Here is a 27,821-nt window from a genome sequence, read left to right on the forward strand (position 1 = left end):
CCTGAAGAACCAATACGCTAGTCAAGTTCAAGGCTACGTTTTTTCTTTAATTAATTGTTTTAGAATTATTATTATTTTACGGCTTAAATTAATTGTAAATAAAAAAAATAAATAATTATTTGGTTATGTGGAAGAATAATGAAAAAAAATCTTTAATTTATAACGGAAATTATTTATTTTAACATTTGGTTTTTTTAATACTGCAAATAACATGGCTATTTGAATTTATAAATATAAAACTGATGTACATGCTTTATTTTTAGAAGTAATATACTTTAATTATAAATAATTGATTTTAATCCAGCGCTGTTTTATTTCGCGTCAATAATTTTTCAAGTAATAAATTATGAAATAAACTTGAGCAAAAAATATGGTAATTGAGTACTACTCAATAGCCTTATTAAACATTGACAAATATAAAAATTCTTATCATCTATCGCGTACGCTTACAATAAAATTTTATTGAAAAATTAAAAATTTTAATGACATTAAATTTAGCTGTCACGTCACAATTGTTTTAATTTTTTTTAACCAACAAATTATAGCAAAAAAAAAAAATTATTAAAAAAATGGACTTGCAGAAATTTTAATAAATTAAAAATGCAATTTTTTAAAAATAAATTTTTTTGTAAAAAACAATTAAAAAATTGTCAAGTGACAGCTAACTTTAACGTCATAAAATCTTAAGAAATGGACGGCTTGGATTTCTTCAATAAGGCCTCAATATAAGGATTTTTGTGACCGACTATTTCTTCTTTGTACTCGTTAATTTTTTTCATGAGTTCGTCTTCTGGCAGAGACGAATCCAGAGCCTTGCATTTGCTAGTAAATTCTTCAATGAGTGCGTCAGCTTCAACCACAAACTTCCTTTTCTCAGCTGCGCTGTAAGGACCCTCGAAGTATCCTTCATAAATGTGCTGATTTTCTTCGAGATCTGTAAGCTTCTTTTCCGCGTATTCAATAACTTCTGGGGGTAGATTGACCATACGAGCGACGTTAATACCAAAACTTTGGTCGCTGACTCCTTCCTTGACGGCGTACAAGAAAATTACGTCTTCACCTTTTACCAGAGCTGTTACGTGGTAATTTTTTACCGTTGGTATATTTTCAGCGAGGATCGTTATCTCGTGGAAGTGAGTCGCAAAAAATGTAAAAGCTCGGACATTTTTGGCCAAGTCTTCAGCTATCGCCCACGCTAGACCTCGACCGTCGTATGTTGACGTTCCTCTGCCGAGTTCATCGATTAAAATAAGTGAATTTGATGTTGCAGTCTATAAAAAAAAATTTTTTTATTATTTATGTTATTAAGAAAATAAGAAAAATTTTGTTTCCAGGATAGTCATATCATAAAATCGGATGTTTTTTTAGTGAAATTTAGTGTAATTGCAAAGGTCTTGACTTGAATTAGTGCCTTTTCAAAGTTTCATTTAATTCTCACCGATAGTCAATTTATTATTATAAGTATTTAGGCTGCATTCAAAAATGTTCTATCTCTAGATACATAATTAAGAAATGACCTTGTATCTTGTGAACTATTGAGATTTTTAAAGATATAAGCTCATCCCGATGTTACACTCATCGAGACCTTTTATTTGAGTACCCACATCAATTTTTCATATATTTATATATATTATATATATGTATATATGAAAAATATATAAAAATGCATGTGGGTACTCAAATGAAAGCTCTTGATGAGTGTAATATCGAGATGAGCTTATATATTTAAAAATGTCAATATTTAAGAAAGTACAGTACAATTTAACAAAAATCATTATTTAATAAAGCTAAATTTTAATTATTTATAGTTTTATAGTTATAAAAGTTACGGCAGCCACATAGTGACTGCAAGGTCGCTAGTTATGATTATTTAATTATTATTTATAAAATAAAAAAAATTACCCTCATAATGTAAGCCATTTCAATCATCTCGGCCATAAAAGTGGACAATCCTTTGAAAGGCGAATCTTCGGCACCGATTCGAGCAAAGATACAGTCAACCATAGACATAGAGGCTTCGTCGCAAGGAACAAAGCTACCAATATGAGCAAGAAGAACAACTATACCAGCTGTTTTCAAATGCGTACTTTTACCACCCATGTTAGGACCGGTAATTATATGAAACTCCGATTCTCCACGTTTGAATTCAATATCATTGGCGATATAATGAACATCCTCTTGTCCCTCGACGCATGGGTGTCTCGCCTGAATGAACTTCATCACTCCAGCGTCACTAGGCAGCATTTTCGGACGTACATACGTTTTCTGAGTATTAGTAGCAGCAACTGCAAAGGCACAGAGTACATCCAATACAGCAGCAACAGCAGCGATGTTTTTAATCGTCGAGCAATACCCAATCGCAAGGTTTATTACTTCTGTCACAATTACTCTTTGCTCGGCTTCGTACTTTTCTTTGTCGTCCATGTACTCTTGATTTAGAGCTTCCAATGTACCGTTACGGAATTTAACTCCGCTTTTTATCGAATCAAACACTGTGTAATTCTTACTGCGACTTACTATTTTTTCTTCCTTCATTGTAACACGGAAAAAGTAGCCTTGCTGGGACGTACATTCTAATTTTATTGACTTTTCTGCTTCAAGTCCTAGATCTTCAGCGGCTTTGCTCAATTGCGATTTCATTTTCTTCTTCAATTTTTCTATCGACTCGTTTAATTCTACCAAAAAAAAATTTTATTTAGTTAATTATTACAGCAACTTTTAATTTTAATAGTTCAAATTAACAAAATTTTTAAAAATATATTTACCAGTTAAATCACTGCTGTAAGATGGTTTAATAAAATACTCTCCAGTTTCTACAGCATCAAAGTCAATAGTCTCTTCGACCATCTGCTGATATTTCTCCATGTCAGCAACATTTTCTTTCAGTGGCTCTAATATCATTGATTTTAATGCTGCTGGAGTACTGTCGTCGCTCAAAGCTTCGACCAGCTGAGGTAAGCGGTTCACACAGTCGTAGATCCTGCAATAAAAATTCATTCAAAAAATTTTTTTTCTGTACTTTAATATATAATAAAATAACCCTACAAAATTTCAAAATGATTCATTCATTCTTTCCCAGTTAAAAAAATCCTCAGAAAACGGTAAAAACTAAGGCGTTTACATGTATCGCCCCCCCCCCCTTAAAAATTTAATTAAATATTATTAATTTAACGGGAACGTTACACTTAGCATCAAAGTAATTCAAATAAATGAATAAATAAATTACTTACTTAAACAGTAAAAAAATGAATTCACTTACTTATAAACATCACGTAGACGCGCTTTTTTACGCAGTAATTTTTTAACTAGCTGCTCCAAGTCAGGAATTTGTCTCAGGTAGTCATTACTAACTTCCGAACGAACGCTAGAATTATTAACAAAATATTCGACGATATCATGACGCTCTTTGATGTGTGCAAGATCTTGTAAAGGCTGTTTTAACCAGAGACTCAGAAGACGATGACCTTGGGGAGTTTTACATTTATCCAGCAACTCGTGGATGCTTGTAGCAGCACCCCTGTTACCTCCCAGCCGGTACTCGGGTGGTGGATCGATGTTTAGAGCTCTTGTGGCCGCGGAATCAAGTTTCAAGAAGTGATATTGCTTGAGATCTTCGATTTTATACTGACCCAAGTTTCCTTCGTCCGAAAGTAAATCCAGATACTTGATAATGCCAGCGGTTGCCGACATCGCATGTTCTAAATTAGTTTCTGGATAAATGTGGGCACTTTCCATCTCACCTTTTTTGAACTTTAAAAGTTTATCCAGATCCTGTATCAGAGACTCCTTCTCAAAGTCTTTTTTCTTCTTTAAAGTAATCATGACATTATTACGCTCAATTATGCCTTTAATTGTTTCAAAGTCTTGGCTGTTTTCGTTCTGGATCAATAGACATTCTTTAGGCGAGTTGGACACTGTCAGAGCTTCTAAGTTTGAGAATGCTTCATCGTCCATAAATTGAGCCACGCGAATTACTGATGACATTGTGTCAATGCAACTCAATCCTACAACCTAAAATTTATAATTAAAATTTTTTTTTTTTTTTTTTTTTTTTTTTTTCCAGATTTTTAATAAAACAAATGGTAATTATTTACAAGTGGGGTCAACCCATGATAAATTTTTTTTTTTTTATCAAACTGATCATTTTTTTTTTTTTTATGTAATTTTCAAAAAAGAAATATATCAAAAACATCAAAAAAATATCAAATAGAAATTTTATCCAATAACATGAAAGGCAAAATTTTTTCCAACTTTTAAAGGCAAAAAAGCTATCGAAATCTTTATTTTTTCTCACATATGCACCGTAAAAACAAACAGAATAAAAAAAAAATTTTTAAATGTTACTTTTTCACCTAGTTATGGCCTAAAATGATATTGACTCGACTTGTAAATAATTACCAAAAAAAAATAATATATATTATACTTTAGATTTTCCATCCATTCCCATAATGACAGCCATAATAGCTCCACTTGCAATTACATCAGCTTCAATGTCTCCAGAATCAAAAAGTATTTCTTCAAATTGACTTAAATTTCCCGGTGATCCTTTGTATTCAACAACCCAGTTACGATTACGTCCTGTACCTTTATCTTCATATACTTCAACTCGGTATCTTCTAACTAATAATAAATCTTTAATCAGATTTTCAAAGTTGGCTTTGTTGACCAGTATACTTTCTAGCTTATTCGGTTCTGGAAAAATTAATAATTTATCATTAATTATTATTAATATAATTTAATCATTTATATTATTAAGAGAATAAGTAAAATAGTGTGGCCAGTGTATTTATACAATAAAATGAATTTTTAAGTAAAATGTTTGTAAGTCTTGAAGTGGAGTTGTGCCTTTTCATGTGTTGAAAATAAAATCTTTATACACCCACTGAACATCAAAATTTTTTTCAATTAAAAAATTATAATGGGTTTGCTATTAATCAAATAAAAAAAAAAAAAAAAATCAATTTACCAGTTCCAATCATTTTGTAAGAAGAGGTTGTTTTAAAAACTTCATTAGCAACAAACAAGGCATCTTCACCATGGCACGTGTAATAATCACTCCTCTTAAAAAATTGTATCGTGCTGCTGGATTTCTGTAACAAAGATATTAAAAGTAAATAAATAACAATATAAAATAAATATAAATTTAATCAGTCAGTCCAGTTTGACAGTTGGGTATTTCCAATAACATTTTCCCCCGACGAAAATACACAATCAAAACAATATCAAATGCCTTGACCTCTTCATACAACAGACAAACAATGCCCATTTAAATATAAGGATTCTTGACCCACTTATTCGATCAATTTTAATAAATACATTTTCAATTAGTGCAATCTTGGTTAATTTATAGGAAGCCCCAAATAATGATTCATCGTTCCATTAATAAATTTTATTGAATTTTATTATTAAATAAATCTTAAGGTCATTATCTATCAGTAGGTCTTCGGATCAGGGGTTACATACGCACATAAATTCACAGAAAATCGATTATAAAATCAAATAATAATTAAGTATTATTATTTTTAGTTATTAATAATTATTATGTAGCCATGAGATCACTTCCGCGCCTCCAGATCTTTTAATATTCCTGACAGTACTCTACTGACAACTAAATTATAATTATAATTTTAATTCATACTCATAATATATTAGTATAACTTTAGAATAATTTATTAATTACAAAATAAGTATTACGTCATTCAATGCGGTTGAATCGATTGTGAAATTTAGATTACCATGTATTAATAAAATTAAAAAAAAAATCCCTTGATCTGATAAACTGAGTTCACACAGGGAAGGTCAATTTTATCTTAATTGGGGTATCAATTTCTCATGTGCACGCTATTTATTTAAAACAAATATTTTTTTATGGATTTCAAGGTCTAATAAAATGATAACTGTATCACATTTATATTTGTTAATATAATAATAAATAATAAGAAAAACAAATTAAAAATTAAAAAAAAAAATCAAATGGAATATTATGAATACATCTGTCTGACATAAGTACCTCGACATCCTTGAGTACCTGGAAATACTCTCAGTTCATTAAATCTTTAAACAAGATTATTGCAATGTGTGACACATCGTAGCCATATAAATTTATTCTTGCTGTTATTTATTAATTACCTCAATGATTCGAAAGTGAAAAATGGCTCAGATAAAAATTTATTTACATAAACAAATTAATTATTTTCGATAATAGTTCTGATATGTCGGGGTATTCTTATTAATAATTGTCTTGAGAAATTTAATTACTGAGAATGCTGATAAAACCCCGTGCCACGGAGATGTGATAAAACGTCAGAGTGGAGATGAGTATTTAAAAGATCGAGTATGCTCTTGGATGTCATCACAAAAATAAAGTAGAGGGGCAGAAAACATAAATTGAATCACCAGTCATCGAAACATTTAATACGTTAGTTATTATTTAAACGGTCAGCAGCTAAACAATATAACTGTTTTCTTTATTGGTCATCTGTAATTAAGGTAAATTTTAATTTTTTATTGTTATTGTAATTCTAATTACTCAATATCTCGGTTAATTAAAATTTTCTCTGGATATACTTTTGTTACAAATTTTAATAAAATTCTTTTTTAATTTATTACTTTTAATACTTTTATATTTTTATGAACAATTTAATTAAAAACAAAAAATTAGAAGAAAATATCTGCAAGTTTCTTCTTTTAATTTTTTTTTTTTTTTTTATATAATTTTAATTTGTTCATTTAAAAATAAAAAATTTTTCAAGGGTTTACTGTATTTAGTAGTAACATAAAATATTAATAATTTTAGGATAAATATTTATAATCAATATTCTTTCAGTAATCTATTTATCAAATTTAAATGAATTTTAATCTTTTAATTATGCAAGACCTCAAAAACTAAATAAATTGTTATATTTTATTTTTTTTTAAAGCCTGAAACCTCTATAATTTAAACTAATAATTTGAAGATTGACTTTCAATAAGAAACAAAAAAATTTCTGAAAGAAATAAAATTAACTTAAGCCAAGAGAAATTTCTTACTTTAAGAATTTTTTTGCTTTATTCTAAACAAACGGAAATTTTTACTCAAATTTTTTTTGTAAAGTGTTCAATTTTCTATAAAAAAAAAATGCTTTGATCCCCTGTGTGAAGTGAAATCGTTTTTGAGTTATAAAATTCTTATTAGCAACGTTTGAACAAATTTTTTTTTTTTATAAATAGAAGTGTTTAGTAATTAAAAATTTGATAACTTGAATTTTCTAATCTTTCAGATGACACTGGATATCATCCCAGATTATACTCAGTGATATCTGTGGTGAAAAAAAATTTCAGATAGTAGCTAGAAAAATCCAGATTATATTGCGTGATATTTGGATTATACTCATTATAATCTGGATTACATTCATTGTAATCTGGATTATACTAGCTACGATCTAAAAATTTTTTTTACCCAGTATAATCTGGGATGATATTCAGGGTCATCTTGTTCTTTCCGTGTACTTTGTCGAGGTTCTACTGCAATTGATTTTAAATTTTGACTATTATTTACAATAACAAATAATTTATTAAAAACTCAAAGAATATTGAATATTTTTTAATGTTTTTTTTTTTTTTTTTTTTTTTTTTTTTTTTTTTTTTTTAATGCGATTGTAAAAATATGGCAAGAAATGCAAAAATTAAAGTTTCTATTTTGACTAATAAAAAAAAAAAGTATTTAAAATTTAACGATAAATAAATAATTAATTGTTTCAGACCAGAATGTTAACAAAACTGTTAATAATTTTCTGCGCAATCGTTTACGGATCAGCAGCGCCTCGCTGCATAGATTTGTGCAGCCCATCGCTAAATACCCACACATCAGAATCACTGACAGCATTCGGAACTCACAGTTCTTTAGCCCAGCAGCAGAATACTCTGCGTGAGCTTCATCAATCTTTAACAGACCAGCTTCAGTCTTCGCGACTTAACGTAAACTTCGACCACCCTGGAAACTGGACTGATCACAAAGATTACCGAACCCCCGACGGAGCTGGACAAGTTCACGAGGAAGCTGGCCAACTGGTAAACGGTGGTGCTCAAGTTCGTTACTACAAAAAAAATTACGCCGCTACCTACGGCACCGGGTCCAATAATTTAGGACTCGACCACAATTTAAACAGCGAGAGTTTACTGCGAGATGATCTGTTACACTCTCGTAATCTTGGAGTTCAGTCAGTTCAGAATTACGGACACGAGCAAAGTCATTTAGACTCTTCAAGATTCCAAGAATCTAGCAACACTCAGTTGTACAATGATCGTGTCAATGGTGCAAGTAATGACAACTGGAGCAGGTTTAATACCTACGGTGTCGATGGCGGTCGTGGTAAAGTATACGAAGAAGAGGGCCAGTACACTCAAGGACCTGCTAAAGTCCGGTACTACAAAAAAAATTACACGTCTAGTTACTCTGCCACAGGAAGTGGAACACCATTGGTCGTTCCAATAATAACTGACGTGACAAATCTTGAATCTCAAGCTCAACAACTTGAATCTCAGTTGAACCAACTCAGCAGAGACTCCCAGCATTCTCAGAGTATTCACAGCGATAATTCAGCCCGACAGACTGGATACGGGCAAGTTTACACCCAAAATAATTATCCCCAGCATTACGACCGTCCACTAACAACAGAGCAGAGGTACGAGCATTCTTCTCGACAACAACAGACTGTTAAATCCGGAGGCAGTGGCTACATTCCTGTACAACCTGTAACACACTTTAATTATGTAATCCCAGATACTGAGCTTGAGAATGTTGGGACAAGTCAGCTTACCAATCAGCAGACGGTACAAACACAGCAGACGCATCGAACTGAGATTGATGAGACACATCATAATCAGCAAGTAGGAGGTATCGTTCGAGTTCCGCTGCACCGCAATAATTACGGCAGCAATTCAAATACTTACAGGGAAGATTCTAGAAGACAAGAGACATTAACTGCAGAACAAGCTCTGCGCAATCAGCTAAGGGATAATATTCAGTATGCAGCCGTTCAAGATGTTCCAACGCATTCAGGAAGGCACGTCGAAGAGCACTGGGAGTCTAATTCTAGACACAGAGTCGAGTCGACTATCCCACATCACATTGAAACTGTCCCGATTGGAGGCGACCTAACTCATCAGAGAATTAGCCAAGGTTTAGGTTATTCAAACCAGGCTACCCATGTGCCAGGTGGATCTTCGTCTACGTATCAACACCATGAGCAGTTTGGAAGCAGTGGAAGTTATCGTGTTGGAGCTATCGATCAGGGACATCAGCATACTGATTGTAGTACACCTGGTAGAGAGTTTGTTCAGGCCTCAAAGAGACATAAGAGAGACATTGAGTTTGAACAGCAGAGGGAAAGTATTGGGGGCTATCCATATTCGGGATATGGGCAGAGTCATGAGAGACATCCTTATCAAGATAACGATCGTCATAGACATCATGGTGATGGGTTTGAACAAAACAGTGGAATAGATAATTATTACCAGAATCAGGAACATTCTCATCAGGATCATAGACATCATGGTCAAGATTATAGTCAGTATAATCAGGAAAGAGGACGTGAATATTCAGGATATGAACAACAGAATTATGAGCAACAGTCTCATCGAGATGATCATCGTCACAAACATTATGGTCAGGATTACAGTCAGAGGTATCGCAGAGACGAGTATCATCATCAAGATCATGATCACAAGAGTCACGAAGGACACCCACATCAAGACGATGACAGTCATAGACATTTGACCCGTGATAATGACTTTGATAAAAATGGAGGTCATAGTCATGACCACCGAAGTCATGACGGAAACTCTCATCAAGATAATGATCATCACAGACACTCTGAAGGAGAACACCGTTACAAAAGAGAAAAGCGATATGAAAATTTTGACCAGCAAACCAATGCTGGATTTGGAGATTTGAGTCAGCAGACGACAGGAGAGTTTGACTTTGGACAGAATACCGAAAAATTGACGCTTGGAAAGCAGACTATCGAAAATTTAAATCAAGAGGCTCAAGGAGTTGATTTGTGGCATAAACAGGCGGCGAATTTGGAATTTGGTCAACAAACAGAGGATTTATCTCAACAGACGCATAACTTTGATTTTGGTCAGCAAACAGAGGATTTGTCTCAACAGGCGCATAAATTTGATGATTTGAGCCACCATCAATCGAATAGTCATGAGTTTGATCGTCGTTACCATAAATTAGAGATAGGAAACTTAGAGTTTGGGCAACAAACACAAGATTCGTCACAACAATCTCATAAATTCGATGATTTTCATCTTCCCCTTCGTCCAGTAGGAGGTCATGAATTAGGTCAGCATCATCATGAATTAGAGACTGGAAATTTGGAATTTGGTCAACAAACAGAGGATTTGTCTCAACAGACGCATAAATTTGATGATTTGAGCCATCATCAATCCGGTACTCATGAATTTGATCACCATCATCATAAATTAGAAACTGGAAACTTAGAGTTTGGTCAACAAGCAGAGGATTTATCTCAACAGACGCATAATTTTGAATTTGGTCAGCACACAGAGGATTTGTCTCAGCAGACGCATAAGCTTGACGATTTTAACCACCATCAAGCAGGAACTCATGAATTTGCTCAGCATCATCATGAATTAGAGACTGGTAACTTGAAATTTGGTCAACAAACGGAGGATTTATCTCAACAGACGCATAAGCTTGACAATTTTAACCACCATAGAGTAAGAACTCATGAATTTGGTCAGCATCATCATGAATTAGAATCTGGTAATTTGGAATTCGGTCAACAAACGGAAGATTTGTCTCAACAGACGCATAATTTTGAATTTGGTCAGCACACAGAGGATTTGTCTCAGCAGACGCATAAGCTTGATGACTTCAGCCAACACCAATCAGAAAATCATGAGTTTGCACAACATCATAATCAGTTACATACAGGTAACTTAGAATTTGGCCAAAAAACTGAAGATTTATCGCAACAAACTCATAAATTTGATGAGTTCAGTCAGCATCAATCCGGAAATCATAATCTTGGTCAACACGATAATCATTTACAAACCGGAAACTTAGAATTTGGTCAACAAACTGGCTTCAATCCATCTACAAATTATCCTCGAGAATTCAAACCAGCGCCTAAGCCAACTTCACGACCTCTAAGAATCGGAAATCAACGAGCCGACATTGAGCCGGAGTTAGTAGGTTCAGAAGGCCCGGTAAGTCCAGTGAAACCTGTAATTTCAGTAAGACCAGTCAAAGGAGGCCGAGCTTATACTCCTCGAGTACGACCAGCTCTGTACCAAAGTGAAATCCCATCTACTGGCGTCTTGAGTCTTGAGGAACAGTCGCTTGCTCAAGAATCAGGTAACTCTTGGCATCAGTCTCATCACCCAGGTGACTTGACGAATGACAATCAAGAGCAGCTATCTCAAATTGACTCAGTTACCTTGCAGTCAAGAATTTTGCAAGTTTATGGTGGTAAAGGTTCCTACGAAGCTGGTATTCAGGGAGACTACTCTGGTGTCAAGCCCAATCCTTCAGCAACTCTAGAGCCTCAGTACTACGGCAACGAACCCTGGGAAATCCGTGAAGTTGCTTCTGAAAAATTTTCTGCTCGCAGTGCAGCACCTCTTGACATAGTACCTGAATCTACAACTCCATTACCCGAAACTACACCATCTCCTGGATTTTGGAAGAAATTAGGCGACAAAATCACTACCTCTTATGAGAAGGCTAAAGACAAACTATCTAATACCTTCGGTTAACGTTTTCATTAATTTATTTTGATATTATTAATTGCGTAAATTTATTATATCTGTTTCTTATGTTTTAAATTAGAACTGGTTAAGTAACACTCTTCAGTTCATTAGATTCATTTTAATGGACGTTTAGTATTATATGTAATTAAATATAAATTAATTAAAAATAGTATAAAAATGATGATAGTGAAGTTAGCAGTCTTAATAATTTTTTTATTTTATTTAACAAACAAATATGAAAATTAAGTTAGCAGATATCTAAAAATTTTTATAATTTTTGTTATTGAAAAAATTATTCTCAAAAAATTAGAAAAAAAAATTTCATTTGTAAACTTAAATAACTTTAAGTGCAATTTTTTTTAAATATTTTTTTGTACCAATTTAACAAATGAAAAAAAAAATTAAAAAATTAAAAACGTTGGCTAACTTAAGTATTGTCAAACAAATTTGTTTTAAAAAAATATTTAGAAAAAAAAAAATTGCAATTTTAATTTTTAAAAATTTTTTTAATTTTCCACATGTGAAATTTTTTCTTTCAATTTTATTGTAACAATTTTTTTAATAAAAATAATTACAAAAATTTTCAAATGTTGGCTAATTTAATTTTCATAAAATCAGCTGTTTAGAAATTTCGCATTTATAAAATAAAAAACCAATAAATGTATGATTTTATAAATAACATACCCGATAATTTAGGTTGTTTTTTTTAAATAATTTCCATGTAAAAAAATAATAAAATAAAATTGTGTAAATAAAATTCTTGACTTGCGATTATTTTTTAAATTGTAAAAAAAAAAAAAAAAAAAAAAAAAAAACATTACCTCAGGAAGAGTTTTGTAAAATCTCACGAACGTTTGTTGTCCATTAGGATCTGTAACAACCAACATTGTCTTGTACTCTATCTTGTTAAATTTATAAAAAAAATACTATTTGTTGATTGAAATAATTTATCACTACATACCCATTCCAAAAATAGTCTTTTGTTCCGTCATTTTGACGTAAATTTTATAAATTGACAATAAATATTAACAATTATTATCCGCTGACGCTTCGACGCTAAATTCCCCGTCTTGAAAAAAAATGAGGATACTCGAGTTAAGTATTTGTTCTTTGTGTTGTGAATAGTGATGCTTGGAGGTTGGAAGAACGCGAGAAATTTACGCGGTTTTTTAGCGTCTTATTTATGAGCATGCGCTAACGCGCGCGCATTCTACGGCATCGGAAAAAAAGTATACCAAATTCAAGTAAACATAGTTTTCTAATTTTTATTACAGTTTGATATATAAATATATTATCTAATTAAATAAATACAAAAATATTTTAGGTAAAAAAAAAAAATATTATAATTTATTTATAGTATTTATTAAAAAAAAAAAAAAAAAAAGTCTTAATATTTTAGTTTACTAGAATTAATAATTAAAACCAATAATTATTTATGTACATAAAAATTATATTATGAGTCCTGCTGGACAAGGCTGACATAGCTTTTGCCATCACTTCCGGGGTTCAAAATTCTCATCTGGACTAATCGCACCGGACCTTTGCTGTTGCCGATAAGGTTTTTGTATTCACTAGCAGGTACAACCATTGTTTCGCCGTCGTCAGTGTAACTATACATCTCTGAATCTTCTTCAGCGTCTTCTGTTTTACATTCAATCATACTGCCGTCAGCAAATGCAATCTAGAAATTAAAATAATTTAAAATATTAGTATAAAAATATAATGTTGAAGTTAGCCGTCAGCTGCTAATTTTAAAAATTTTAATAACAAATCAATTACAATAAAAAATTTTTCTAAAAATTTTCACTTATAATTATTATAGCCACTGTGAAATGGAAAAAAAAAAAAAAAAAAAAAAAAAAAAATTAATGTCTGTCAAGTTCAGTGTCATAAAAATTCTGAAATCAATGTAAATAAGTACAAATTATATGAAATAAGTAATTAAAATAAATTACCTGATTATTAACTACAATATGTTCAATTTGATCTGCAGCAATATTTTCATCTGAAGGAATGTCAAGACCATCTTCATGTTGATAAATATTTTCATCTTCTTGAATAATAACATGATCTTTTAAATCTGTTACATATAATTCAGTATCTTCCATCTTAAAAAAAAAAATTTTTTTTGTTAGTAAAAAAATAAGTAAATTGATAGCTAGAAAAAATTAATAATAAGAATAATAGTAATGAATAAATAATAAGTCACAGAAAAATAAAATCTTACATGTTCTTCTTGTTCGCCGTCAATCAATAACTGAGTCCCTTCAGGAATAGTTATAACTCGTTCTTCAGTAGTAGTTAATCTCGGTTGATTAACGACAATAGTATCATTTAGATGTCCCAAGTTCTGCATATGAGTATAAAGAAGTGGTTTTCTCATGAATCCCATTCCGCAAACCAAACACTCGTAAGGTTTTTTATCGCTGTGAATGAAACGATGCGAGTTACGATTATCGCGACTGTTAAAAGCTTTTCCGCATACTTCGCAAAGATATGGCTTCTCTCCGGTGTGGATACGCATGTGTTTTTTAAAGTGTTCTGGGTAAACAAATGTCGCTGAACAAGTTTCACACTTGAACGGTCTTTCACCGGTATGCTGAGCTTTAATGTGATAGTCCAGTAGTCTTCTTCGCTTGAAACCTTTTCCACAATCATCGCACTTGTAACGCTTATCATTGTAGTGAGTGGCGCGCTTATGGGACTGCAAATTGGAGCGTTGACTAAAAGTCGCACCGCAAAACTCACACTGATAAGGTTTTTCTCCAGTGTGTGTTCTTTCGTGGTCTCTTATCTCGGCTTTCCTGGCAAACGCTTTACCACACTGGTCGCAGACATAGGGCTTGTGACCAGTGTGCACAATATTGTGGACTTCTAGGTTGTGTTGGGAGCCAAAAGCTTTACCACAGTGTTGGCAGACAAATTCTTTGATGCCCAAGTGGGTCCGTTCATGTTGAGTAAGATTTTGTTGGCTCAAAAAAGTTTTATTACACTCCTTGCATTCGAATGGCCGCGGTCGAATCTCGTGAGTTTTTTCATGAGCTTTGAACGTGTACTTAGAAGCAAAATCTTTTTTACAAATTTGACAAACGTAAGGCCTGTTTCCGGTATGAGTGTTACGATGCTCTTCCAACAAATTTTTAGAGCTGTATTTCTTTCCACATTGATCACATGTCCACGATTTAGCTTGGGGGTAATGGACACGCTTGTGAATTCTAAACAATCTTAAATTTGAGAAAATTCTATTGCAGTACTCACACTGGAAGTCTCCGTCCTCTTTGGCGATATGCTCGTCCATGTGCGAAGACAGTTCATTCCGCTTTTTAAACTCTGCACCACACATATCGCAAACGTAAAGCCGGATATCATGAGAAGCTTTTAAATGCGCAACTATCTCACGAGTGTCTCCCGCAATTTGATCATCGTCCGGGCAAAGTAAGCATGTGTAGGTATTAGTATTTTTATCACGATATAATAGAGGTTCATCTTCGCCTCGAGCACTTTTACCTCTTTTAGAAACTTCCTTATTTTTAGTCTGTTCTGCTTTTACTAATATAATTTTTGCAGGACCTGGATCGTCGATGTACTCTTCATTAATTATATTCTCCGAGTCATCTTCTTGTAGATATTCGATGTCAACATGCTCTTCTTTGGCGAGCAGAAGGTCCTTGGTTTTGTTTGACTCTTCATCGATAGCATGTGGGGAAAATTCTTCTAAGACGTGGTTTTCATGATCTACATAATCGTGATCATTATATTCCTCTTCCACAATATCAGTCAGCTTTTTGACTGTCTTTCGGTAATTTTCAAAAATATCGTTCTTGATTTCGGCTAATCTATTGGTTAATTCATCGTACTGTAAATCAAATAAATTAAATTATTGAAGATAATAAAAAATTAATAATATATGAAAAGCTTAAAATAAAAATAAATGTCAATTTGTTCTTGATTGATGGAAAATCATACTAAGGTAAAGTGCCCAGTACTTAAACAGACTTTTCGAATTGTTGTTATACAAAATCTGTATATTTATTATGAGAAATTCACTAACTTGAACTAACAATTACATCTCTATATATTAAAAGTCGGATCAAATACGTTTTACTTTGAAACCTGTTCAACTACTGGGTACTTTACTTAAATGTATTTTTTAAATTTGTTTTATATTTAACAAATAAATAATTTCGGAGTTTATCCTAATTTTACCTTTAATCTCAAACTTCTCACATAAATAATGATATATATTAAATTATACATACCTCATTAAATAATTTAAAACATTTTTTACAGATGACATCTGAGTGAACATTGTCTTCAGTAACTTCGGTCTCCAATACGAGATTTAGTGCTGATAAAAGAGTTTTTTGCGAATCACATAGTGAATTTTTATCAAATATTTTAATGCTATTTCTCGTGGACGTGCTAAATTTGATATTACATATCAAACAGTACAGCATTTCCTTGACGGACTCTGTCATTTTACATCTAGAGAAATTTAAAATTTAAAATTAGTAAACAAAATTAAAATCCAGAGAAACTTAACCTAAAAATTGTAAAATTTGATTTGAAAAAATAGAAAAATTAAATAAATTAGAACAAAAAAAAATACCTGTAAGAAAGCACACATTATTTGTTTAAATATTCGAAGTGAATCAGAACGATTGTAAATATTGTAAAATATGCAAATAAACGACAAGTATTGGAGCCAAAATGTGGTTACATCTTGGACCAGAAATATCAAAGTTTAAAAATTAATAAACAGACAGAAATAATAAATAAATAATAAAAGTTAATCATATTGATGTTTTGCAAATAAAAAGAAGCGGAAAATAAAATTAATTAATAAAGAGTTGTCAGCACTGACTTGAAAATTTCCTTTTGCTTTTCAGAACGATTGGCAGCAAGCAGTAATGTTGGGTATGGTGGATGTTGCTAATGATGAGTTAGTCGTTAAACTTTGACTTGAAAACGAGGTACCAACGCCATTTACGCCATTCCTAAATCGAAAAGACTTAATTCCAAGTAGACTAGGCAATGCTGGCGTCACTGTGACTTGGGATTGTGACGACATCACCTTGTACGGTCACCAATACACTTTTAAATCTATATTTGTGTGTTGTACATCTGTAACCCTCTGGTGTAATTCTTCAGTGTGTATGTAACGGATTTTTAGAGTGCGTGCGCATCCCCGCCCAATCTGAGCGCCACCTATAACACATTTTTTTAGATTTATTTATAATATGCATATGATGTATTTTATGATTGTTGGTTATTATCATTGTTTATTAAAAAGCGTATTGATTTGTTGATTATTTTAGTTTCATTTAATCAATAATTAGAGATTATTAATTGAACATAAAAATAATAATTAATACGTAAAAAGAAATGGATTGATAAAGAAGAATGGTATTTTATCGACAAGATAAGAGAAAATAAAATATATTTATAATTTATATTATAAAATATTATTTCTGATAGTTAAATATTTGCGTTAAATTTCTTCTTTATTATTTATAGTATTAAAAAAAAAAGATTTATGTAATGGAAAATTGTTATTAGTAATATTTAATATATTTATTTACAATTTTAAAAAATGGTAAAAAATAATTGACATGTAGAAATTTAAAAAAATAAAAAATGTAATTTTTTAAAAACAATTTTTTGGAAAAAATTTATTTGTTAAAAAAATTAAAAAAAGGTTAAGTGATTGTTAATTTGAATGTCATGTGTTTATCATAATTTGCATTTAGTCGAATTCATAATTCAATTAAAAATAAGTAAGTGAAATCCAAAAGTCATTAAATTATTAAAAATTTATTAATTTTTAATAATTATAAACTAAAATAAGTCAATTGCAAGACAATTATGTACTTACAAAATTTTCGAACATGCTGTCACATTTTTTATTAAACTGTCTTCATATTAAATATTTTTCTTGTTTGACATTTCTTATTAAATAAAGCGCTGTCAGAATAATTATTATATCTACCGACGAATTTTTTTTAATACTTGGATAATATTCTTAATTTATAATCATTTATTTATACAAATGAAAATTTTTAGAAGCATTTTTTTAATGTAATTAATTTGTTAAAAAAATTTTTTAAATTGACAGCTGACCGTTAACTTCAGTATTATAAAAAATGTACTAAAAAAAAAAAAAAAAAAAAAAAAAATAAAAGGCGGAAAATTTAAAAAGAATTAATAGCGACGCCTGGTTGAATTTAGGTGAACCTGCCTATACATCCTGAAGCAGTTTTAAATGAGCGGCAAGTAAAAGACTATAGCTGAATGAAAATTAGGCCAAGAGTCCTAAGAATCCCCTAGACCTTGATGTATAAGTGTTTTTTTTTTAACTGTTGATACTGTTGTTATTATTTTCTCCCTGTTAAATTATAAGAAGAATCCCGATCCCGTGAACGTGAACTGACGAGAGGGTGAGGGTCATAAACGTAAGGCGTGTCGGCGTCTGTTTTAATAATTTTATTTAATAATTAGCTGTTATTTTTATTGATCACCAGTTGAACTTAAGTTAATTATTGTTTGTAGCACAGTTTAGTGAGTGAGTTTAATCGGCAAAAAGTTGCGGAGCGTCTTTAACGTCAAAGTAACCGGAGTGAGAGGAGGGAATGTCAAGAAGACGCTTGACTTGACGAGTGCAGCTGACTGAACTGGATTGTCACTCTCGATACTCGCAGCACACATAACTTATTTTAGATGTCATAGGTCTGAGTCAACCCCCTGTACAGTTGTGGATGTTTTATAAATAACAACAACAACAACAACAACAACAACAACAACAACAATAACAACGACAACAATAATAAGTGAGAAAGAGAGAACGAGATAATTGGGGGAATGATTATATGGGGTAGTAAAAGGGCGATAGCCTTTTCTATGGTATGGAGACAGAGAGTATAAAGTCTGGGGCTAGTGAGCATAGCCATAGTCACCATAATCGGAGCTCCTCGAAACACCATCGGTCACACGCGAATAAATCACCTCATCATCGACAACATTCCCACAGAAGCTCTAGGTAATTTTTTCAATCATATTGCTAATCATAAATCCTAATCATAGAGACTATACCATTGAAAATTCACCGGAAAGTTTGTTATTAATTTAAATGTGATGGTTGATTTTAATGATAGGAATAATAGAAGTCAGAGAAAAGAGCGATCCAACCTGGATGTCTGCGAGATGGCACCCTTTCAAACGACAGTCAATGTCAGAGGGAATAGTGTCGAGAATGTCGGTCAAGAAGTGATAGAAGTACAAATCCTTCCTCAAGATGAAAATTGGGGTGAAAATACGACAGCTATCACGGGGAATACCTCCGACCGTTCTGAATCAACAGAAGATGTTAGCAATTGGCCTAGTGAAACAGACGGAGCCTTTAATTTTACGTGTAATCGATACCTCGGACCGGTAATTGCTATGACTCTGGGCATTGGTGCTTTTTTAAGTCCAATAGCAATGGTCGTGCTGCCTAAATTAGGTTTTTTCCCCGACTCCACAACGGTACTAACAATGCAACAGAGGCTTGAATTACTGTCATGCAACGCTGAGTGTAAAGGCCAATTACTAGGCTTAGCTTTTAAATTAATTTTCCTGGCTATCGGAAGCTGGGCTGTATTCTTACGACCACAGAACGCCACTATGCCTCGGGTGTTTCTCTTCAGGGCTGGAGTATTAGTTTTGACACTACTTTGTATCTGTACTTACTGGTTGTTCTATGTCGTTCAGGTGAGCATTGATTTTTTTTTTTTTTTTTACTAGGAATGAGAAATAAGTCGATAAAAGTGCTATTATATAATAGAAAAATTTTTTAATGTAAATTTGTAATTTTTATAAAAAATTTAATCATATTATGTTTTAATTTTAAATATTTTTTTTTAATTGAAAGTATTTATATATAATTAAATAAAAGGATTGAAGTTTAATGTAATTTTATCTTGGAAAGTGCAATGTATTGTCACATTAATTCATATCATTCTCATTCTCTCATTTCTTGAATTACTAATAATAATTTAATGTCCGGAAGTTGTAATAATTAATTTGATGATTTTCAGGTAACAGAAAGTGCCAAGACAGCTGCTAATGGAGAAAAAACAGAGTACAAAAGTCTAGTTAATTATGCAGGAACTTTTGCAGATACTCTTTTATTTATTCATTATATAGCAGTACTTTTGATCGAAATTCGTCATCTTCAACCAACTTACTACTTGAAAGTTGTAAGATCACCAGATGGTGAATCGCGTTCTTACGCTATCGGGCAATTATCAATTCAACGTGCTGCGGTCTGGGTGCTTGAGAGATATTATTCCGAGTTTCCTATTTATAACCCTTACTTGGATCGATTACCAGTATCAAAATCAGGACGAAAGCCGTCGAGTTTTAAATTTTACGACGTTGATGGTGGAGTTAATATGACGCCAGGACAGCAGCAACGTGGAGGTGGTGGTGACAGGGCAATGCTGGCCGCTCAAGCTCGGAGAAGAGACTCAAGTCACAACGAGAGGTTCTACGAGGAACACGACTATGACAGGCGAGTGAGAAAACGTCGTGCGAGATTAATCACCGCTGCCGAAGAAGCTTTTGCGCACATAAAAAGACTGCACTCGGAATCTGAGCTGGCACCAAACCCCGGTCCGATGGATCCCATGGAGGCTGCACAAGCCGTTTTTCCCTCGATGGCCCGCGCGCTACAAAAATACCTGAGGGTCACCAGACAGCAGCCGAGACATTCAGTGGAGTCGATTCTGGGACGGCTAGCGCGCTGTTTAGCGCAGGATGCCGCGCCGAAAGCTTTCCTGGAACCTTTCTTCTCCGCGAGTCCCGTACTGTCGAATGAAAAAGAACGTCAGAGAGGTTCACACAATTGGGCATTAGTTTGCGAGGGAGAATTACCATCAAGACCACTTGCTTCTGGCTGTGAATTTCAATTGCGGCAAGGTGAAGTTGCTCTGCTCTGTACGGCATACAGATTGCCGCATTTTACACTCACCGAACAACTAGCACATCCAAAATCAAACAAATTTTTACTGAGACTCAACTCTGAGACGTCTGTTTAACGGCCGTCAGTTATTTTATTATTATTATTATTACACTATTACTATTAAGGGGCATAACTAGTGTGACAGCTTAAAAGAAGACGATTTTTGGGAATTAAAAAAAAAAAAAAAAAAAAAAAAAAAAATTAAATATTTTTCGAGTTACACGCGATCTCCAAAGGCGCTAAAAAAAGAGGTCCTCTATTGCTGGAGTGATCCCGGCCTTTTTCGTGGATGAAACGTAAAAAAAAAATTCTCGTTAAACTAGAAGATATTGTCCGTACAATTTCACACTAGCTGTGCCCCTTTAACTATCAATATCTCGTGTTCATTCACGTTAAAAAAATATTTAAATAATAATAAATTTTTAAATGGAAATTATGAAATGAAAAACTTGAAAAAAAGAAAGACTACTGTCGAGTACAGTCTCTAGATAGATAGATAGATGATCAAAAGCGTATAAGTGAAATGTTAAATTGATAAGCATTGATGAATCTAAGTTAACAGGAAACTAATCTATCACTAACATAAAAGCAACGTTATTATATTTTGTTTTATTTTATTTATTTTTTACAGATTAAAGTTTATTTTATTTATTATTATAACTTATGGGTTACATGTTTATGAACTTTTTAACGTTGACTGACGTGATGCTAATGTATTGGAAAATTTGACAGCTCACATGATATTAAGATTATAAGATAAAAGTTAACAAAACTTTGGCAGCATTATTTTATAATATATATTTTGATCATCACTGTAGGTTTAACGTCATGTCATAAGTTTGATAATTATTGAAAATTAATCAATAGTCGTTATTGATAGATTTATTTTCATGAGTAACAAAGATTCTTAATGAAAAATAAAATATCATTATTATATGGTGTTATGCATCAGCCAAAAATACCGTACTTTGCCTTTTCTACGTACAATCAAAAGTAGCTTTAAATTTTGCTAAAAAAAAAAAATAAAAATAAAATATTTTAAAATTCGTAAAAAATTATGAAATAATTATTATTAATTTTGATTGTACGATAGACAATTTTGCTGCAAACACATGACATTCCCAACGGAATTTAGTACTTAGTATTTTATATGAAGAACAAAAATATGTTTTAATATGCATTTTATAGAGTACTACGCTTATTTATTACTTGCCAAAGTATGGACATTTGGATGAATTTTTTTATTATTAATTAATAATATTTAATAGTATGTATTGATCAATTGTACTGAATTTATTATAATATCAGAGTAGTAAGCTTTGTCAATACATTTGTTTGAATAATCATGAACTTGCTATTGCTAACAGTACACAGTAAAATTATATTTACGTTCAAATAGTAATTTTAAATTAATAACATATCAAACTAATTGTAAAAATTTTTTTTTACTTTTATCATTACAATTTTATTGTCAAAGACGGTGCATTATATTTTTATAATTTTTAATCTTCCATTCAGACTATCTAGACTTATTTTTATAAAAAATTTAAGTTTTTAGTCGAATTTACTTTTTTCATAATACTCATGTAGATTTTAAGTAATTTTTGTTATTAAATTTTATTGATAAGAATTTTTATACTTTTGTATTTTATTTATGTGTGCGTGTGATGTGATTTTGTAGTTTAATGTGACAAGCTCAATTATTTAATTTTTTTTTACAAAAATTTAGGATCAAAAAAAGTTTTTATTTTAAATTCCATTTATCATTCCAGTGAGTAAAATTTTCTTTATAATTAGAGAAATCGACTTTTGAAATATTTTCAATTTATGAATTTTATTGGATGAAATTCAATTAAATTTATTAATTAAATATGATTGTAAATGATAATTTATGGTTAATAATAATTATTATTTGAGAATTACTGTTAAATTATTACATGAAAAGTACGTTTATAATTTTTTTTTTTTTTTTTTTTTTTTTCATTTTTAATAAATTTAAAATTGAAATGTAGATCATTCAATTAATCAGATACTATATAGAAGTAACTGTACCAAACACACAATTAAAATTTAAAATTAAACAAAGCAGTAATTGAATCTGATTAGACTTTTATTAAAAATTAATTTACTTTTATATGATCCTAAATTATCTTGAACCACACAGAAAAAACAAGATGACACTGGATATCATCCCAGATTATACTGAGTGAAAAAAAAAAAAAAAAAAAATTTCAGATAGTAACTAGTATAATCCAGATTACAATGTGTATAATCTAGATTATAATGAGTATAACCCAGATAACAATGAGTATAATCTAGATTATAGTGAGTATAATCTAGATTATAATGAGTATAATCTGGATTATAATGACTATAATCCAGATTATAATGAGTATAATCGAGATATCACTCAGTATAATCTGGAATTTTTGTTTTAGCTACTATCTGAAATTTTTTTTGCCACAGATATATCATTGAGTATAATCTGGGATGATATCCAGTGTCATCTTGTTTTTTCCGTTCATGAGATTAATTCGCACAAATAGCTATTAAAAAATAATTTTTATATAATTTTAAGAGATTAATTAATATCGATGGGAATCTCATGCTGCAATTCTATGTATGCTAAATAATATTTGTACAGTCACATTATTTGCAAGAAAAAATATACGATTCTGAAAACTGCAGACACAACAATTTTTTTGCTTTTGTAAACAAATAAAATATAATAGACTATTATTATATTTTAAATTCCCCCCCCCCCTTGTTTATAGATTTTTTATAATTTCCTGCATACATTTTTCTTTAATATATTTTACATATTTATTTATTTAAATTAAAAATTAAAAAAAGTTGTCGGGTTTGTAATTTTCGTTATCATAAAAATTTATATTATAAATACTAAAAAAATAAAATGAATAAAAAGAAAATAAATTTTTTGTAATGCAACACTACAAGTTCAAATCGTTTATTTCTTCCCGCTCTTTTCCAGTATTTGCTGGATAATAAACACTATAAACACAGTCACTTGTTAGTTCAATTTATGGAGGGTAGAGGAAGGGGAAGGGGAAGGAGAGTACCACTACCCTCCATAGTAAATAAGAAGTCCACCGACAATGATCTAATGACCAAACATGGCAACCTACGAGGTACGGAAAATTCCTATCAGGTATTAATGTATTAATAAATATATACATTAAAATATTTACCTAAATTTTATTTAGTCTATGTATAATTAAGAGAATAATAAAAATTTGGACTGCAAGGTTGTTAATATACCTAAAAATAATTTAATTTTTTATTTTTACAGCCAAGACGTTGTTACGCGTGCGATAAAATATTTTGCTGTGTAGATTGTTGTGAAGAGCACATAAAGAAAAAACACAGTACTCGTCATACCCTCACCGAGTGTCCTCTGTGCCGCAGAGAGCCATTGACAGTACGTAATTTTGATCACGAGCAGCTGAAAAACCACGTGGTATTCAATCACCTGCCGCTGCAGTGTCTCAAGTGTGGTGAGTTGTTTGAAAAGCACGAAGATTTAAAATTTATCGGCACATGTGACCGGCACCCGATTATACGGATAGAGCCGCCAACGTTGACGGAATTATGTGTCACGTCGTTGTCTTCATCAAGCTTGGATCTAGCTTCTTCATCAGGAGTCACTAAAACGCCGTCGAACTCTTCAATCAAGCGTAAATCCTTGTCGTTCAGCGGCGACTATCAACAATTTGAAGACTCACCACGCGAATTTACCCGACACACCAGTACTCCGATGCACGTCGGCTTTACAAAGCAGCTTAATTTATCAAATATTAATAATGTAAGTGGTAAAAGCGGTAATTTTTTTTTTAAAGCTCTCAAGCGGCCTGTTGTTCCTTCAATAAGTATTACGAGCAGCAGTGATAAGTCAATCAATAATAATAGTAGTAGTATTAATTTAAATAATTTTAATTCTCCGGAAATTATTTATAAAGATAATATTAAAAAATCTAATTTATCAATTACTGAACGCACGCCACTGAGATCTATTTTGTCTTCAAAATCATTTAATAAAGATTCAAATAATCAAAGCGGAAGTTTATTTAAAAATTTGTCTGAGCGTAGATTAGAAGCGATGATGGAGTTGAATGATGAATCTGATAATAATAATAATAATAAAGAAACGCCTGATAGTGTTGGAGGATCACTGCATCAGGAAGCTGATTCTTTACAGTCCTCAAAAAATAAAAAAAGAAGAGACAGCAAAGATTCTAACAAGCGTGTAAGATTTTCTGATGAATTTAATTTCAAGCCAGAAGATGACAATTTAAATGATGATAATGAAAAGGAAGAATTTTTTGAATCTTGTCAGAGCTTTTCGGACACTTCTATAAGCTCCACGGAAAAAATTCAAGCTACTAGCGATAATAAATTTTTTGGAGATGAAAATGCAACTAAAGAAAATCTGGAGAATATTCCGCAGCCCGGTAGCTCTGGTTCGTCTTCCAGAGTTGTGGTGATGGTTCTTCTGGAGAAGTCGGGTGAAATTTACCCAAGAGATCTGGCGCCGATTATTGACTCGAGCTTGGAGAAATTGAAGACTGCTATTACTGGATCTCATGCTGAGTTAGTTTCTGCTAATCAGAGGGGTATTGAAAATTGCGAGAGTGGGTTTACTATGCTTTCGGTTGATAGTTATACCAAAGTATCTACTCTGGAGTGTGTTAAGAAAACTGATTCGTCTTCCAGCTACTCCAGTTGCTTGCAGAAAAATCAGCCGGCGGTTAAAGGGAATAATACTAAGGGGATTTTTGCTTCAGTTGCTAATGCTGTTAAAAGTGTCTTCAAAAATATATCAGGTAATTTTTTTTTTTTTTTTTTTAATTATTATTAAACTGAAGTGAAAAAAAAATTGAAAAAAAAAAATGAATATTTTTGGGAAAAAAATTAATTTTTTGGAAATTTAAATGAAATTTGATTTTTTAGTTTGGAAAAATTTTTAATTGTTTTTTTTTTTAATCTAAAAATTTTTTTTCCAACAAAAAAAATTTTTATTCAGCCAAAAAATAAAATTGTTGAAAATTTTAAAATAATGTTTTTTTCTCAGTATGTTATAAAATTAATATGATTAATTATAAAATAACAAATTTCAGGCTCATCTAAAAATACCAGAGCCGTTGAACCAAATTCACCTGAAAGTATCCTTCAAGATTGGTCATCAATAGATTCATGTGAAAGCGCTATAACATCTTTATCTCGAGCATCAAAACGTCCGCGTGAAGAAATAGAATTTCTACCGTCTTCATCTTCGTCTTATTCATTAGACTCATCAATTGATATTAGAAGAGGAAGTACAACTAAAGATGATGAAGATAAAAAATCTACTCCGAACGATATTCGCAGTCCGGTTGTAAAGAAAGCACGCGGGTGGTACAAACAAATCCGACCTCGTGAACCTATTTCACGAATGAAAAGCAGCTTGTCCTCAACTCCATTGCCTCGAGGTGTGTCTCTTGAGACTCAGTGCTTCCAACAAGGCGCTTTGAGCACCAAAGACGCCATTCTACCTCTACCTGATCGCGCTCAAGTCAATCGATCTACTCAAACTGACTTTTAATTCACTTAGCTATGTATTTAATTTATTTTGATAGGAAATATTTTTTTTTTTAACTTAGGTAATTAATGTATAAAAAAAAAATTTATTATTATTAATAGTATTGTAGGAAAATATTATATTAGTTAAATTAATGTTATTTTAAATACTGTCAAAATTAATCTTCTGGCTCTTCGATGCGTTCTTGATGTTTCGCATCGATTATTGAATCCAAATCAATTAAATTTCTGTGTCTTTTCAAAATAACTTTGAGATCTGGGTTTTCTCTTACCAAATGAGAAGCCACACTTATAAAATTAGTTATCAGTCGTTTCATCATATTTATTTTTGTTATTAATTTTAACGCTCTTGCTTTTTTTCTGTAAATAAAATTTGGATATAAAAATTATTTTTGTGTAATTAAAACGATGAAAAAAAAAAAAAAAGGTATGTTTGTATATTTTATTTAACTTACTGAGCTACTTCTGGATTTGATTCAGCTAATTTTTCATTCCGTATTGCTTCCTGGACTTTTAAAAATTCGCGATAATCCATCAATAATTGATACATCTCATCTTTCAAACTCAATTCTTGTTCGAGTAAATTCATAGATATTTCTTTTTTGTACTTTAGTATGGAATCATTTAGATTGTATAAATTTGCCATGAGTAATTTTACTCGACTAAAATTAAAATAAAAAAAAAAATTATGAGCTTGTATCTTTAGAAATGTCAATAATTAAGAAATGACCTTGTATCTTGTGAAATATTGACATTTTTTAAAAGCATGGACGTCAACTTACTTATGAGTAGCCGGATCAACATTTTTATTATACAATGCTTGTTGAACAGCATAAGATTGATGACAAGCTATCACAGCATTATCATTAATTACCCAATTTGTTAAATTATTTTGTAAATTTTTAACAAGTCTTGGCGCTTCATCATCTGTTGGATTTTCTATTGAATCTAAAGTGAAAAAAAAATAATTTAATAAAAATTAAAATGATATAATTTTGACAGTAGCAGGCATCCGCAAATTAAAAAAAAAAAAATATTTTCTAAATATTTTTATCTAATAAAGGCAAGAAAATCATTTCAATTTTACCCAAATTCAATTTAATTTTCAATGTTTTTATCCTAGCAGTTAAACAATTTAATGATTCACGTAATTCTTTAATTTTTTCATTAATTGGTTTATAATCATCAAGGGTTACTGCGGCAACAGGGAAACCCGTGACACTTGCGTTTAAAATTAATAATGAACGCTTTAATTTTTCAATTTCTTCCATTTTTAATTAAACATATTTCGGCAATAAAAAAAACAATAACAATAACAAAAGTTCACTTTTAAGGTTATGATCATGAATGTTAAAAAAATAACTTGAAACTTTCCCTCCAAAAGTAAATGCTGTGAAATACGACCGGAGCGTGCCGCCATGTTTGTTAGTTTAATTGCGCATGCGCACAAGTCAGATATTTTAGG

The 27,821-nt window shown here is 31.4% G+C and overlaps 5 protein-coding genes across 6 annotated transcripts; 3 read left to right on the forward strand and 2 right to left on the reverse strand.

Moving 5' to 3' along the window:
* Nucleotides 1-151: 151 nt before the first annotated feature.
* LOC141527637 (DNA mismatch repair protein Msh2-like) lies at nt 152-16,995 on the reverse strand. The gene is made up of 12 exons (XM_074243208.1): nt 16,628-16,995; nt 16,023-16,248; nt 13,991-15,619; nt 13,719-13,871; nt 13,220-13,444; nt 12,585-12,665; nt 4,967-5,090; nt 4,424-4,692; nt 3,260-4,011; nt 2,766-2,980; nt 1,903-2,675; nt 152-1,271 (listed from the first exon to the last, which is right to left on the reverse strand). The coding sequence occupies exons 2-12, from the start codon at nt 16,239-16,241 to the stop codon at nt 684-686; spliced, it is 5,028 nt and encodes a 1,675-aa protein (XP_074099309.1). The 5' UTR covers nt 16,242-16,248; nt 16,628-16,995; the 3' UTR covers nt 152-683.
* Nucleotides 6,358-11,945, forward strand: LOC141527736 (uncharacterized). Its single transcript, XM_074243362.1, has 2 exons — nt 6,358-6,489; nt 7,741-11,945. Exon 2 carries the CDS (start codon nt 7,747-7,749, stop codon nt 11,767-11,769), a length of 4,023 nt encoding a protein of 1,340 aa, XP_074099463.1. The 5' UTR covers nt 6,358-6,489; nt 7,741-7,746; the 3' UTR covers nt 11,770-11,945.
* A 1,160-nt stretch (nt 16,996-18,155) lies between the features above and the next one.
* On the forward strand, nt 18,156-22,680 carry Vang (Strabismus domain-containing protein Vang). The gene is made up of 3 exons (XM_074242350.1): nt 18,156-18,799; nt 18,915-19,509; nt 19,836-22,680. Exons 1-3 carry the CDS (start codon nt 18,666-18,668, stop codon nt 20,835-20,837), a joined length of 1,731 nt encoding a protein of 576 aa, XP_074098451.1. The 5' UTR covers nt 18,156-18,665; the 3' UTR covers nt 20,838-22,680.
* A 1,074-nt stretch (nt 22,681-23,754) lies between these two features.
* Nucleotides 23,755-26,501, forward strand: LOC141527077 (uncharacterized). Of its 2 annotated transcripts, none has more exons than XM_074242348.1 (3): nt 23,755-23,910; nt 24,072-25,602; nt 25,897-26,501. In XM_074242348.1, exons 1-3 carry the CDS (start codon nt 23,896-23,898, stop codon nt 26,358-26,360), a joined length of 2,010 nt encoding a protein of 669 aa, XP_074098449.1. In that variant the 5' UTR covers nt 23,755-23,895; the 3' UTR covers nt 26,361-26,501. The 2 variants fall into 2 exon arrangements, with proteins under 2 accessions (XP_074098449.1, XP_074098448.1); XM_074242347.1 differs by having other exon boundaries at nt 23,811-23,930.
* LOC141527079 (uncharacterized) lies at nt 26,423-27,734 on the reverse strand. The gene is made up of 4 exons (XM_074242351.1): nt 27,444-27,734; nt 27,139-27,304; nt 26,812-27,018; nt 26,423-26,716 (listed from the first exon to the last, which is right to left on the reverse strand). The coding sequence occupies exons 1-4, from the start codon at nt 27,625-27,627 to the stop codon at nt 26,515-26,517; spliced, it is 759 nt and encodes a 252-aa protein (XP_074098452.1). The 5' UTR covers nt 27,628-27,734; the 3' UTR covers nt 26,423-26,514.
* Between the last annotated feature and the right edge of the window lie 87 nt (nt 27,735-27,821).

The sequence above is a fragment of the Cotesia typhae genome, unplaced genomic scaffold (assembly GCF_013202065.1).
Source record: "Cotesia typhae breed Kobodo isofemale line unplaced genomic scaffold, CoteBio_Ctyphae contig_4, whole genome shotgun sequence".
NCBI classification, from domain to species: Eukaryota; Metazoa; Arthropoda; class Insecta; order Hymenoptera; family Braconidae; genus Cotesia; species Cotesia typhae.